The 16,565-nt window shown below is 39.4% G+C and overlaps 1 protein-coding gene across 1 annotated transcript in view; it reads left to right on the top strand.

Annotated features, from left to right (window-relative positions):
• Positions 1-16,565, top strand: part of LOC136838589 (transmembrane protein 87A) — a 41,402-nt gene that overhangs the window by 11,783 nt on the left and 13,054 nt on the right. Inside the window, exons 5-6 of the mRNA XM_067103794.1 lie at positions 10,570-10,767; positions 14,106-14,243. Of these exons, the coding sequence (XP_066959895.1) occupies positions 10,570-10,767; positions 14,106-14,243 (336 nt within the window). The remainder of the gene's footprint in view (positions 1-10,569; positions 10,768-14,105; positions 14,244-16,565) is intronic.

Genomic DNA, 16,565 nt, shown 5'->3' with positions numbered 1-16,565 from the left:
AGTTCCTCCACGCCTAGAGGTTGGCGTTTTCGCGACTCTTTAGACCTTTGAAGAGGTCTTGTCTCTTTCTCCATTGAAGATTCCCTGAAGAGGCTCTTCTGGAGGATCCTTCCCCCTCCTGTAGCTTTTGAAACGCAGAACCGGGGCTTTCTTCGTCCGGACTGCGTCTCATTACGTTATCGGCGGATCGGATCCTCCCTATCAGACGATTACATCTGAGAAGCTGCTCCTTTGGCGTAGCGACTCCTGTGACTCCTGTTCCTGTAGGCGCCTGCTCCAGCATTCGATGAACCTCAACGGCTTGTGATTGACGGAATTAACGCGCCACGTTTGGACTCGATTTTACAACTTTTTGTCTAAAAATCAAATCTCTTCTTGGCTCCTCCTCCCCGATGTGGCGCCACCTCAACTCCGTTATCGCCCGGTAGCGCCTCGTTGGCGCCACCTTTGCTCTGCTGTGCGGTGCGCCTCACTGCGGCTGCCTCCTGTAATCTCGTAGTGTCCGCCTCGGCGACTATGTCTGCGCTCGGTGGCGCCATGCGCCTTCGTGGCGCCTCCTGTCGTTGTGGTACCGGCGGCTCAACCTTTGGCGCCACGCCCGGTTGCTGTATCAACTGCGCCTCCTTTGGCGCCTCGGTAGCTCCTCAACGAGGCTCAAACTCTTTAGACACAGCAGAATATGTCACTAGCCTTCCAGCCCCCGCTCGTGTAACTCAAGTCTCCAGTTCGGAGACTTGGATGGGTGTGTTGTCAGCTGGACTTATCCCCAATTTCTGGCGAACTCCTCTAGGGCTTAGAGGCAGTGTAAGGAGGAGAATCTCTTAGCTCTCTTCTACAAGAAGCTCTTGAAGTTCTTTGTTGAACTTCCTGATTAGTTCTCGCCTCACCAGCTCCTCCATCTCCTGGGTCCCAGTACAAAGAGGACAAGGCTTCTGTTTCTTCTTCGGACTTTACCAAACTTGTCCTGTCCGTCTCAGGCCTTAAGAAAGATGGATGCTTGGCTGGCCGAGAGAAGTGGAAAGAACGTCTTCTGTCTTCCTCATAAATCGTTCCTTCCGTAACCGGAGTTGGTATGAGACTGAAATGTTTCCCTGGGTGTAGCTGCCTCGCGCAGGGGACTTCTCCAGTCTCATGGATACCAAATAGAGGAGGACCGCACTTGAATTCTGCAGAGGTCTTCTTTACGTCCTCCGAACGGATCAAGTTTTCCGACGTATTTCGGACTCTTGAAATTGTAGACTTCCTGGACTGGGCGTTGCGGCCTTAGCCAGGAAGATTAAGTTACAATCTTCCTTCGAGCTCTTGGATGATGGTAGGAGTAGTGGATTGCATGGATAGGGGCATCTGCAGCAGTTGCAGTAGAACTAGCCTCTTTATTTACGACAGGGTTCTCAAAAAGAGGCAACTTTGGTGCTCCTTTCTAGCAAAAGGTGTTTCTTCAAGCCAGGAAAGTCAGCTCTTGTTTTCTCCTTTAAACAAGGCTCATCTGTTTCCACAGAGTTGGTTGCTGCAATTTCCCAGGCGTTAGCCCAGAGAGTCAACCAGGATCTTTTTGTCACAGTCTGCCAAGAAAGCGAAGAGACCTGTGCTTTCCCCCTTCTGTCTGTGATGTTTCGTCCCCGCTTTCTCATGGACAGTATAAGACCCTCTAAGCGTGTTTTGGCAGGGCCAGAGGAAAGAGCAAAGCCACGCCCTAAATTTCTCAGCGGCCCCAGAAGAAATGAACCTTTTGTCCTCCATTTACAGCTGTGAACCAGACTGCAAAGGTTCTGGCAAGGTAGCAACAGATCTCGGCAGACCCTTGGACGATCCAAGTTTTGAAAGAAGGATATGCCATCCCCTTCCTTTCCAAACCTCCTTTAGTGGAGGCTCCAGTTTCTTTACAGGCGTACTCGCACAACTCCGCGAAACTAGACGCCCTTCGCTCAGAAGTCCGAGCCATGCTGGAGAAGGAAGCGATAGAACTGCTTCATGCCCCTCTATCTCCAGGTTTCTACAATCGTCTGTTCCTGGTTACGAAAGCATCAGGGGGATGGAGACCCGTCCTGGACGTGAGTGCGTTGAATGTCTTCGTTCAGAAGACAAAATTCTCCATGGAGACAACTCAGTCAGTCTTGGCGTCTTCCATCAGAGGATTGGATGGTTTGATAGACGCCTCCAAGGCGGCTTATTTTTCACGTCGATACTAAACTTCGGAAGTTCTGAGGAGTTCGTCTTAGGGGACGGGTTTATCAGTTCGTTCCTCTGCTTCGGTCTGTCGACAGCCCCATAAGTTCCTCTGGGGATCCTGTTGTCAGTTGCCAGACATCTTCACCTGGAAGGAATTCCAGAGGAGTTTCCATGTACCGCCGTGATTGGCTGCTCAAAGCTGTAGGAGAGCTGTTCGGGACCTATCAAAGACTCTTCAATTAACGAAGTCTCTAGGCCTCATTATCAACGAGAAGAAGTCTTGCCTTACTCCCAGTCAGCAGATTGTCTATTTGGGAGTGAGTCTGGACTCTCAGGCTTTTCTGTCCAACCAACGGATAGCTCATGCCTGCAGAAGATCGACGACTTTCTGCAGAGGGAAGATTTGTTCAGCGAGCGAATGGATGAGCTTAAATGAGACCTTACTTCAGTGGAGGAAGTTTGTAAAACTGGGCGCAAACCTGAGACCACTGCAGTTTTACCTGCAGAAAGTGGCCAGAGCAGTTCCCGGACTCCTTCATTCGCCATTTCGGAAAAGATAAAGTGCCTCCTTTGGTGGAAGTCAGAAGGAAGGCTGTCACAAGGACTTCCTCTTCCTTCAGACCCAGACCTAACTCTTTTTTCCGTGCCTCGGACAAGGGCACAGGGGGCGACTAGGAGACAAAAGAAGTTTCGGAGCCCAGTGGCAAGAGAAGAGAAACTGGCATATCAATGAAAGGAACTAAAGCGGTTCACTTAGCCTGTTAGCCTTTCAAAAAGAAGTGGAAGGCAAATCGTCTTGGTCAGGCAGACAACTGCGACCGCTCTGGCATACGTTACCGGAAACAGGGGCACTCCTGTGGTCCCTCTCTGAGACCTCGAGGAGCTTCCCTAGTTTAGACCGGAGAGATCGGGACCAGACTAGTAACGAGATTCATTCAAAGGGAAAAATCTTAGCCGGACCTTCTCAGCAGAAAGAACCAGGTCCTATCAGCAGTGGACTTTACATCCCTGGTTGCGAGGGCTTTGGAGATGTGAGGACATCCGCTCATAGATCTCTTGCAACCGACAAAACAGCTAGGCTGCCCCTTTACTGCTCAGTTCCAGACAACAAAGCGGTTTAGTGGATGCAATGTTCATGGACTGGTCGGACCTGGACCTATATGCTTTCCCCACGTTCAAGATCCTCTGCGACCAAGTAATCTCAGTTCTCAAGCCATTTGAAACGTAAGGATGACTCTAGTGGCTCTCCATTCTGTGCATCCAGAGGGTGGTTCTGGACCTTCCTAAACCTACTGTCAGCTTTCGAGACTTCTGCCAGAGAGACCAGTTACTCAGACAGCCGCACTTTCAGAGTTCCACCAAAACTTGTCCGGCTCTTCATCTTGTCGCCTGCAGACTGTCAGGAGACTCATCAGAAAGAGGCTTTTCAAGAGAGGCTTCAGAAGCTATGTGAAGCCAAGAAGAGAATCCTCCGACAATGTTTGCAGAATGAAGTGGACACAGTTTAGGTCCTGGTGTCGAAGGAAGCGTGTCTTCTTCTTGGCGTCTATAACATGAATGGCCGATTTTGTCTTGTTCATCCACAGAGAAAAAGCTTGCTGTACCTACCATTAAAGAGGTATAGAGCCATGTTAGCTTCATTCTTTCTGACATAGAGATGCTTGAAGTGTCTTTGAGTCAAGACCTTTCATATCTGATTAGATCATTTAATCGTCAAGAGAGACCAGAAGAGACCAGTGGCGTGGAATCTTGGCGTAGTGCTGAGATGGTTACGGTCTCAGTCCTTTGAACGATGGCGGAACATCTCTTGAGATCTCACGAAAAAGCCTCTTTTTGGTAAAGAGCTCTGGCTACGACAGGAAGTAAGTGAGCTACATGCGATTGACAAAGAGTAGGCTTTGCTAAGGAGAGAGCAGTATGTATGTCTACTCTTGGTTTCTTAGCCAAGAGCGAGGCCGTCTGAACGGCCAAGGAGTTCAGGAAATTAGGACCTTTCCCAATTGGTCGGTCCCGAAGAACCCGAAAGGTACCTCTGCCCTGTGAGAGCTCTCCAGAAGTTCTACGTTCAGGGGAGCAAGCTCAAGAGAGGGTCCCCAATGACACCTCTGTGGTGCTCAGTTAGGGTACCTAGGCCTCTAAGAATGCCTTTCTTTCTTTTTGAGAAGCCTGATAAAAGAAGCTCATGAGCCAGTGTGCTGACTCGAGATGAGTATTCTTAAGGTAAAGCGCCTGCGAGATTAGAAGCGGTTTAGGCTTCTGTAGCCTTTAGCAGAAACTTATCTCTGAGACCGTTAAGTCCACCTTTTGGAGATGCAAGTCAGTGTTTGCATCGCATTATTTGAAATGGACGTGCAAACTATTTTCGAAATTACGTACGCTGAGCCTTTATTGACGACACAGTGTTGGGAGAGGTGAAAAGGGGTCCGCTCCTTAACTAACATTTCACCTTGAATTATTTGGGGTTGTTTTTGAAGGTTGCCTGCTGGAGATACATGATGTATTAGTATCTTCCAGTTTTAATCTTTGGTATTGGTTTTATGGTAATGTTAGGTGATCCCTCGTTTTGTTGTTCGTTGTACTGTTTCCCTGATCAAGGGCATCAGACTTGTCGTCTTTGCCCAGCCATGTTCTCTCTGGCGGAGTACTGTTTTTATTGTGTCAAACACACGGATCCCTTATATCCTCTCGGCTGCAATATAAAGGCCAGCAGCTACAGAGGCAATGCCACTGGGTCAGCTGCAGCTAAGGTAAGGAACCTATGTCTAACTTGTTGCAGTAGATAATTCCAGAATTTTATTAGCTGCCAGTGCCCCCACCTCCTCAAGGTGCCAATCAGCTATATGTAACTACCGGGTAAGTTGTATAAGTGAAAATGAAATTTTTATGATAAAATAACGTTTCATTTATACTTACCCGGTAGTTACATAATCATAACCTCCCTCCTCCCCTCACCTGGGCAGTTGGGCAAAAACTTATGACGTGTTCGTGGGGACGGTTCCCGATACCCCGATAGAGGCGCGGTAGAGGATCACCTTTTGTAACGATAGCGCTAGCGCGAATTTGAATACTGCCGTGGACGTCAAAGACGACAGCTATATGTAACTACCGGGTAAGTATAAGTGAAACGTTATTTTATCATAAAAATTTCATTTTTCTCATGATGCAGATGTCTAGGCTGCCAAAGGCTAACCCATAAGAGTGTTCTGTACCTCTGTTGGTGATAACAATGTCCATAAGTATCCAGTAACTTTCAGGTTATGAAACATGCTTTGAAAACAGTTGAAAAATATTTTAGCAGAACATTGAATTAAAACTATTCGTAAATGGCATGTAAAGTATTGTGCACTCCCTACCTTATTACATTTACTAATGAAGAGATATAGGTAAATGTAACTCACTATGAATTGATGGCAATAATGCTAATGAAAACAAAAAAAGGCCAATACATAATTATTAATTCAGTAACCCTTTGCATATCCAGTAGGTGATAGTTCTGGGCTGTGTCAGATAGAAAATGTGGTTATGGCTGACCAGGCTGTTCTGCATAATTTTACCAAGTACATTTTACCATATACAGCCACTCTCTAGGTCAGTAAATCCTTTAAATCACAGTGGATAAAAAGCAACCACTACAGTATTGCACTTTGTTTGAGTAAAGTGCAATAAACAGTTTTACCTTAATGTATTCTCTTACATTACTGTATGTAAGTGAGCAAGGTGCCTAAGACAGGTGATTTATCATGGTAACAGAACTATTAATTGGTGAAAATTTGGCATAACCAAGAACAACTAATTAGTATATGCAGTATTAAACACATCCAAAAACTGAAGATAGTAAGCATAAGTAAAATATTGTGGTTAAGGAAACCTTGCTGCTTTTATGCAGGAGTTTGGTTTGCATTACCAAAAAGTTAAATTAGCCATCCTACTGCAAACATCCTAACCTTAAAATTTTAGTTTACCATATGCAAACATGCACACCAAATCAGTAAGACCTGAAAAATTCATAAAAGCAAAGGTAATACGTATAGTACTCCAGTATAAATACCTGCAATAAGTTTTTTTTTTTTACTCAGAACATAATAACTACTCTGCTTAAGCAGGTAGTGTCTCAGTGAGACTGTCACTAGTCTTCCATTTTCTGTCATGTAGAAAGCAACCATTTTTTTTTACACACACACTCTCAATTCCAGTTGAATGAACCACCATGACAGCCTCACAAATAGTAATGGTAAAAAGAGACTGAGACGACTCTTGGTGGAGAAAAGTTTTACCTTTGGTCAAGGGAAACCCCCCATATACCACTACTGTTTTCCCTGAATGAAACAAGGGAATAAAAAGGAAAATTCTAATTTAAATGGCTTATTTAGCGCTTTTGCAGATTTTTCACCTACCTTTATTATTCCCATGCTGCTAAAAGAAATGAATGAAAAAGTTAAAAGCTGCACATATCTGGCAGCATGAAAGGAAGGTGAGAGAGAGCAAAAAAGAAAAAGAATCGCCATCTGCCAGAAGAATTACAGATAGCACGCACTTAATAGAGTACAATAAAAAGAAAATCACGAATACAGTTGTGAAAATAATAATACAGTAATAATAACAATAATAATATAGGAAAATGGAAATAATAATGATAGTAATGATAATAACATAGAAAAATAGAAAAGAATATGAAACTAATCTGGAAAGTGTTTTTTACAGAGTGTGTGGGATACGAAGAAAAAATGCCCTACTCCCCTCCTCCCCTATTTCCACCATCCCATTCCCCTGCCCATGCTCCTGTCCACCATTTGCAGCTCAAAGGCTGAAAATAGGTTTAAGGCCAACACCCTCCCTCCCCGTTATGGGAAAATTGAAGAGAGTGAGACAGAATAGCAGATGAAAAGTATTAGAAAAGTAAAAATATTGAATGAATAAAAGTAAAAAGAAAATGATTATGAATAGAAAAGTAAAAATATTGAATGAATAAAAGTAAAAAGAAAATGATTATGAATACTAAAGGATAAATGTAGAGAAAAGACACTATAAATGAAGAAAGAATGGTAGGTACCCTAGCTTTGGAGAACAAAGTAAACTGCTGAAAACCTGTGGGGATGTACAGCAATAATGAAATGACATTGTATGTTCAGTACTTGTACATACTTTTGAAATACATTTGTATCAGGTTTTGTAAAGCAAGTTCTGAACTGTAGGGCCTGAAAAGAAACAAATAATATGCCTTCTCCCTTAGAAAGGGAATAAACCTCCCACCCTGAGAGAAAGAAAAAGAAATATATCTGTATCTAAGGGAAGGGAGTGAGTCATACGACTGACACACACACCCCCCCAAGACGGGAAAAAGACAAAACCGTAAATTCTGACTGGTCCTGAGCATGTAGTTGAGATCAACGCAACTGTAGGACTAGCGTCATTAACATTTGCGTTGAGGGAGTGGAGTGAAAACTTGCTATGTTAAGTATGACGAATCCTTGCACGAAACCCTCAGCTGTAACATGAACCTGTAATGTCTCGATCATCTCGATCGACATTGCACTTTATAAATTAAAAACAAAATTACTTACAATCATGCATAAGGTTAGCCAAGAGCTGAAATTTATTTGCCTTTTAAAAATAAGTACTTTTTGCACCATGAAAAGTACAGTAAATTTTCTTTGCACTGATATAATTTTTATTGCTATTTGTGCTTGTGTCTGCATTATAGAGATAAGGGAAAATAGGCAAAAATGTTTTGAATTTTAATTCAGATGGTTTGATGAAAATTCCCTTTGAACTGTCCACGCTTTGAGGGAAGTCAGTTAAACCATCTCCCAACACCTCCAGATGTCATCCCAGTGCCACCCAACATCAAAATAATGTTTATTGGTTCCATGGATAGTGTCATTTGGTGTCATTGGAACCTGAAAGGATTAAATGTTCATGATGTCAGTTGATGTCATGAGAATCTCTTAAGGGTTGAATGGTGTAAATGCTTTAGGCAATCTTGAAAAAATCATGGAAAGACATCCAAAAAATGCTGGGGACCCAGGATCTGTATGTGCATGTGCAGGGCTACCTCTTTACTCTGTCCATTAAAAGACTGAAGTGCCTGAGGCATTTGAAGACCACAAAAATGGAATTGTAGAAGTCAGATTACATGGCTTCCCCTGGACTGAGGATGTCTGAACAATAGAAAAATAGGATCCTCATCCTTTCAGTTCCTTAACTTCTTTTGGGCAATCTTAGGTAAGTTTATCTGTCAGTGTCAATTCCAACACTATTCGTAATTTGACCAGTGTGTACAATAATCTTATTAAAATGATCCAGACATTTATAACATAAGCATGTCCCAGAATGCTTAAAAATAGAATACTGAGGTATTAGTAGCTGGTGCACTTGCAACAGTGTGCAGGATGCCCACGTATTCAGTTTTCCTCTTGTTCCAAAAGCCCACACACACTAAGTGCTGACCTTCTTCATCCTCCTGGAACATGATGCTAGGCCAGAGTGTTCACTGTGCCTTCTGTATACTATTCTTGTATCTGGTGTTTGGCATCCATGACCTGGGCAGTCACAAATTCAATAATCTTCCAATAACTTACATTCTTTGTAAAGTGAACTTCTGTACATTGTTCCAGGCAATGGTGGCTGTGAACATGACAGTTGTTGTAGTGAAATCATGTTGGAAGTCCTTCCCTGAGGTACTGGCACTCATTAGCCTTTCGTTTCATTGGCTGAATGAACACAACACAAAAATTTTCTCGTTTATAAGTTATGTATTGGAGGATATGCACATCAGTTGTTGTGACAGAGTAAAGGCTTTGAATTTAAAATAGCCTCCCTCCTCAAGGTAGACTTATTTTTGACATGGTAGAACCAGTGAGAGAAGGCTGCTTCAGTCATCTGTTCATTCCCTTGAATATCATATGACAATGGCAAATGGACTTTTTTTTTTATGTTCTCAAAATTTCTAATAATAAGTAATTTTTGTGTACGAGTTCCCAAGTTATTACCGTACACTATCTCAGCTATGCATTCTTCGTTTCTCTTCAGTCATTTAATCTCCTTTTTCCTTCCCCTGACAAGTTCTTTCAAGGATGTAGTTATAAAATATGCTTATCTCATCATGCTAAAATAGAAGGTTTCATTATAGCGTTCAGTGGCGTCTGCATTTGTAGACCTAGTTTTACCACTGATGTACAGTTGCCTGAATTTACAATGGGCCTTGTAGATTCAAAACTAACCAATTGAGAAGGTGCAAAGCTCTTTGACCTTCATAAAAAATTTGGCTTTCTCCATGATGAATGAGCTGAGCAATAAACCAATTATAATACTTTGTCAAGCTTGTCTGACTTCATATCCTCCTTAGCCTTTAATTGAGGCGTTGATGAAATTTCTGGAGCTGTGAATGAATTAATAATACTGCATTGTTATTTCTGGAAATTTCTTGTGTAATGTACCATTAACACTTTCCTATCAGCATCGTAATCTGTTTTCTTCATTTTTTTTTTATGGAAAAGCATAAGTTTGAGGGTACTACTTTTATTTCCCTTGTACTTTCACAGCTGTAGAAGATATTCTGGAATATAAACAGTGATATTCATTTATTATTGTGATTATTAAAATAGCTTAACAGACCATTGAGTGATATTCACAACTTTCCAATAAAGATTGATGAAAATTCCAAACTAGCACTGGAAACTAGTGTGCATAGCAGTACTGGATCTGATTTACCTATCCCTACCCCGTATCTCTCTCTAAGTTGCTGGAAATTAACAGCAGAGCCTTACGGGAGAGCTGAGCCTTCTGCCTGTGACATCAGTTACCACATATGACTGACTGGTATTCTCATGGAAGCTGAACACAGAACTGAATAAAGTAAAGCTGGCTGAAATTTTGTCCAAACAATCCGGAATTTTTTTGTGAGTAATGGGACTAATTGGGAAATCTGCTGAATAGTTGGGATCTCTGAAAGACTGGATGCCAAATATATGAACATTGGCTGTACTGTATTGGTTTTGTGGTGGCAGAAAACTTATTTTCTTAGTGCAGAACATTGTTTGTTTACCACACAACAACACTTAGAAAAGGAGAGGAACGCTTCAAGTAAATGAAGAAAAAACAAGGAATAGCAGTGTACAGTATCATGAAAAGAACTGTGGAATAATTAAAATTTGATAATTAAATGGTGGGCTTTATCTCTCTTTAAAGCAGCATTTTTTTTAACAGTTGCTGAGGCTAAACCAAAGTTTAAGGCAATGGTTTGTTGAGATATGAACTTTTATTGATTAACGGTTTTGTTTTTTATGTGTGCTGTAATCTATTTATATTTGTATTTAGTCGTGTTTTTCTTAGAAGGAGCTGCTTTTACTGGCATTAAATTTCTTGAACTTGCAGAAGACACTTAAAGCATCTTCTTTGCAGATGACCATGTAATATCAAAACAAGACATTACCTCAGGTGGGACAGCTCAGACAAATCATCCAATTGCAATTATCATCCATGATGGTGTGTACATTTTGGTAGTTCACACAGAAGTTGCATTTGAAGATATTGGCAGATCATACACAGCATATATAGACATACAAATGAAGAGTGATTATGGTTATCTTTCTGCTGTAGGTAAGTTGCATCAGGTTGAATTCCTGTACAATAGGCGTTTCTTGCTTGCTTCAAAATGAAGTGTTGTTGATCAAGTTTGCTTTTCAAAACAATTAATACTTGTCTTTGTTGTCCAGCATTTGCTATTTTTCAAGAGTGAAAATTGTAAATCGTTTGTAAGATTTATAATACTTTACTGTACTTTATTGTGCCCATATTAAAGTCAGACCTTTCTTGTTTATCAAGGAGTATCAGAAAAAATCTTGAGTCACTCTTTCAGGGGATTTATCTCTGCAATGAGGGAAAGTCCTCTTTCTTACATGATCTTTAATTAGTTCAGTAGCAAGTGGCATTTAACAGCATTGTTAGTGGATGATTTTATTATAAGAAATTAATATGAGAACACAATTGTTATCATTTCATTGAGTAAATAAAATGAAGTTATTTTAGCAAGAATATTCTTCTGAAATTTCAATTTGTGCAATGCCTTTCAGGTTTTTAACACCAGTCCTAAAATTTGCCCATTTATTTGTACCTTGGTCAGAACATCTGGGATGTAGACCAGCATGAGCAACTGTATTGCAAACTTGGGCAAGCAAGGGAGTGCCTCAAGGAGGCTGTTGACAATTAAAGCTATGGGGACCAGTCTGAGAGTTATGTTCATCTGCAGACTGTATTGCTCTAAAGATTTGTTCCTGATTTTTGCTGAAATTAATAAAGTTTTGCTTTTGAAAGATATTTTGGTGATTTCCAAAAGTAATAAAAATGCTACACTGAGTGAAATCTGAACGAAAACCTTACCTTTAGGTTTATAGTGAAGTAAGCTTACTAACACTTTTCATACTCGCTCCTTCAAAATATGCCTCTTGGGACTCAACACATTTGTTCCAACAGTGTTGCCGTTGTTGGAAATATTTTGAATTGTTGATCTTTTGTTGTATTCAGCCTGATATGATCTGTGTCTTCTTACCTTGTACATTTCAGTCCAAGAAAACCAGAAGTTACTCAGAGCCATGTCATGTGAATAGAGGGATTGCTGTACATGTTTGATCTTGTGTTTTGGTAAAAAATAATGATTAGAATGAGCTGAGTGGGCCAGAGCATTTTACTGAGTTGCCATTTGTCCATCTCCCACTACTTCCTGTAGATGGAGGAATTCTCCCAGATATTACTGGGTATCAATCATTTGAACTTCAGTACAGTATTTGAGCTTCAGGATGGTACTTTTGAAGAACAACTCCCTGGTAGTTGAAAAAACTGTTGACATCACTTGATATTGCTATGAAATTGTTGTGCCATTTTTGGTCTCGACTTAATTTGATGACTTCAGTTACTAAATAACAAGTTTATTGAGTCTTTTTGATGGTTTCAGATTGCAAATCATCAGGTTATTCTCAAAATTTGATGCAGTTCATGTTCTGTGTTTGTTTGGTTATTGCATTACTGAATGGAAATGCAACAGTGAAGTAGGAGACACGCCTGAAGAATCCCATTGTCAGTGCTCTCAGTGTGCACATAGCAGTGCAGTGTAGGCAATACTATAGGTTCTTTGCAACATCTCTTCAACTGCTAGCTGCAACCTCTTTCATTCTTTTTACTATATCTCAGTCATATTCTCTTTCTGTCTTTTTTTTTCCACCCTTTCCTAGCAATTGTTTTATCATTGTTTCCAGCATTGAATGACCTCATAGGTCCTAGCACTTGGCCTTCGGCCTAAATTTTATATGACAATTCCATTCCAATTCCACACCTGAAGAATGCTCAGATTTGGGCAGCTGCATTGAAAATATTCAAACATGCTTGTAATATTTCAAGGTTGCATGCCATTAAGCAGCATCCCTTAGATCTTATTAGTTTTTTCTGATTAGACCTCAAGTCACTCTAAGGAGCAGCTGAACATTATTTTTTAGTTCACATTAAGAAAACTTGTCAACGAGATGTATGAACCCGCATTGGTAATTAAGCATTAATAATATCAGAAATTTTGATCCAATTCTGAACTGTTTTAACTGAAAGATTTTGCTTTCGTATATATCGTCACCATATTTTTTTGTTTGCACGAGCTTGCAAGCTAGTAGTTTTGTTTTACTTGTCCTTGTCATGTCGGGCTCTATAGCTTGTTACTCATCACTGTACACTGGCCCCTCACTTTATGGACTGCTCAAAAGAGCAAGAGCATATGCTAGCACAAGGCCAGCTTAATCTAGTAATTTTGATGGACACTTTGGAGATCTAACAGTTAAATTCCAAAATTTGTTGTATGGCCCTGACATAGTCTACCATGTGCATTCACTTTCAGACATATCCAGTATTCAACATCTGCATAGACTTAGTCTAAAAGGCAGTACTTCAGTTTATCAAATACTTCCCTTTCAAAAACCAAATCATAACTGAGCCCTTGACCATTCAGTTTTAAAACTTTGCCCAATACCCATGTAATGAGAAAGCCTTGGTCTGGAAGTTAACATAACACATTTACCTACATTTATTTATTTATTTATTTATTTTTTTTTTTATTTTTTTTTTTTTTTTTTTTTTTTTTAACATTCATTTCAGTCTTATCTGATTAGAGAGATGTTGGGCAGTGTGAAATTCTTGGTACATGGTGACACAGTGATAGGTATTCTGAGCCTGAATTGGCCAGTTCCATGGATGAGGACTAGACAGGAGCTACTCTGGATTCAACTGCAAAAGCAACAATGCTTTCTGGCTAGATGTTCCTGGCTGAGGTACTGAAGGTGAATCTTTCGGGATTTGAATACAACTTTTATTAAGTTGCACATTATTCCATTTTTCCACTCGGACTCCTAGCATGTTTCTGTGGGTGGGGGGTCTTCAGAGAATGATTGCTTAGAGTCAGTTAATAACTCAACCCCAAGCAATTTGTCTAAACCAAATTAGCTAGGCATTTTTTTATCTCTTCCTGCTCCCCGTTCCTCCTCATTGTCTAGATTGATTTTTGGATGATGACTATAAGTGGCTTTGATTATGATTCTGCAGTGAAATACTGATACATATCAAGAGAGGGAAGAAAGAATAAGATTTTTTGCATTAATGCCTGTATGATTGTAAGCTGCGCAGTTTCATGTAGACTATACTACCAGGCCTTTGTTACATAACAGGCTTTCATACGTATCAGGCGGCCAGACTTTTTTTTAAGAGGCTGAAGTATCTTTGGTATTTTCTTGGTATGAATGGGCTAATTATGAGTAATGGGTTTACATTTAGAATTTTAGCTTTTATAGTATTACAGTATTTCAGGAAACATGAAAGCAGTCATAAAAATTTGGTAATAAGCAATGTCAGCTTCTGTAATAATAATTACATTAGAGACTTCATTAATGGTAATATATTTTCAGATTGGCCATTGTTAGGATTTTATGCAGCCATGTGTGTTGTTTATCTCATATATGGGTTAGCCTGGCTGATAGTTTCATTTATGAGGTGGCGGGAACTGTTGCGTGTGCAGTATTGGATTGGAGCAGTGATCCTTTTAGGTAAGTTTGAGAAGTATTTTTTTTATTGTTGTGAATAACAAATTGCTTTAAAAATTCATGCTGCATTCTGTATAAGCCAGTATATAAGACATTTTAAACATAATGGATAAAAACTGGTGGTCAACTTAGCATGTTAAACAAAGGTTTTGGCAAAAATCATTGGGGAAAATAGTTTTACTACCTTGTGGTAGCCCATAAATTCTATCAAGCAGTATAGTACTACAATTTGCATAACAATTTCAAGTTTTATATACTGTAAAGTCCTTGTTACTCAAACACCATGGGACATGGGTTCAGGATGACTAGAAATTCTGAGTAGTCAACATGAATGTAATGTAAGAACTGAAAATGTATCTATTTTCTTGAACTGACATGGAATTCTATAATGAGTAGGTGATAGGCTTCACTAAATAGTTAATAAACATAAGTAGTTATCATTTGCAGTTTTATAAATGCATTCTCTTACATGTAGAAAGTTGAATAATTATCTAGGCTAGCCAAGGCTCCAATGTACCAGGTAGCCTACCATTGGCTGGCAAGATTGGACTACTGTAAGGTATTGTTAATATGATATTTTATTCGGGAAGGAAATAGGAATAGAAATCCAATGAAAACAAAATATTGCACATTTAAACAGCATTTTGAAACATCTTACAGTAAATAAGTATATTAAAATCGCAGACATTGGTTATGACATACTGTTGTTTACTAGTTAACAACTGATTCTTGTTGTCATGTTAGCACCCTAATGTAAATTTGATGTTCTCAGAAAGGAAAGTGAAGTACAGAATCACTAATAAACAGTTTACTACACAAATAAACATGTAGAATTTTAAAACAATGTCATACAATGTTGACAGTATGCACAAGTTATGGATATAAAATCAGAATTCCTTTGTTTACATGTGGAGTGCTGATGAGCTTTGGTAGTAAGCTAACCAGTTTCAGTAATCTCATGCTTAAATGCCTCTCCCATATCCATAGAGTTTTATTCAGAAATCCCCTCACAGAAGGCTGAATTGTGATCAGTATGTTATCTCAAAATGGTTTTTACTGAAATAGAGAGATTAGTAAGAAGTAACTCCACCTACATATATGCAGTTAAAGTAAAATGTTCCTTTAAGCAAAAGAATATCATAGTGAAAGAGAAGAGGAATAATAACTGAAAAACATAAGAAAATGATTGCAGAGAGAGAGAGAGAGAGAGAGAGAGAGCGCAGCTTCCCAGTTCTTCCTCTGAGACTGACTTGAAGCCCAACATAATTGATTGGGTATTAATTTTTAATATTTAATCTGAGTACAGTATTGTAAAAGTGAGGACGACAGAGTTGCGGAAATTGAATGTTCATCACTCAGTTTTTTGCTTAAAGATGTACCCTTAAGAAAAAATTGCATTTTAAATTCAAAAATAAGAAAGCTATAACTTTTAAAAAATTTTGTATAATTTCATTATCTCATTTGCTGATGTAAAATAACATTTCTTTTAAAAGAAAGCTTTTTAACTGGAGAGCAAACCCAGAACATCAAATTTTTATTAATATATTTTTTATCTAGAGGTAAATTTTCTCTATTTTTCGTCTGTAAACATTCAGTGTTGTGTTTGCATAACGGAAGCTAGTTTTGAGACCTTGCACGGGAAAAAGAGAGATTGACTACTTGCCCATCAGTCATTCCTCTGCAATCAGCCAGGAAAGGATTAAAAGACTAACCCTTAATGGACGGGCATCATCATGTGATGATCTATAACAGGTTTCGAGTGATGGATGGGTTAACTCATATGGGTATTTATATTACATGCCATATGATTTGGATGAATATAGTGGGAAAGATGTTTATAGCACTTCAGTGGTCCATAAATGACTTATGGCAACTGTAGTAGCCCAGCACAGGGCAGAGGGGGATCAGTTTGACTTAAGACTTGATAAGGGAATGTATGGCACCTCTCTATCCCATGGTGTCTTTTTATTTATTTCCTCATAAATATACCCAGGTATTGCTGTTGGTTTTAGTTCTTATCTTTTATGAAAGTATGTCAGCTATAATTGTAATTTTGCAAAGAAATATTAGAAAAAACATGTATACCTCACAGAAAGTTACTGCATCTCCCCATCTCAGTAAATCTCATAAATATTTTACAACAAGAAATAGAAAATCAGCACAAATACTTATGATTTCCTGACTTTCTCATTTACAAATGTAAATATGCTAATTTTTAAAAGCACTTTAAGCACTGAGCAGTTCAACTCAAGCAGTGAAATAATGATTTGGTATCATTTCATTATTTTATTACTGTTATCATTATTATTTTGATTAGTTACCAGT

This window comes from Macrobrachium rosenbergii, chromosome 5 (genome assembly GCF_040412425.1).
Source record: "Macrobrachium rosenbergii isolate ZJJX-2024 chromosome 5, ASM4041242v1, whole genome shotgun sequence".
NCBI classification, from domain to species: Eukaryota; Metazoa; Arthropoda; class Malacostraca; order Decapoda; family Palaemonidae; genus Macrobrachium; species Macrobrachium rosenbergii.
Note: the sequence above shows the minus strand (reverse complement) of the source record. Positions and strands in the feature narration are given on the sequence as shown.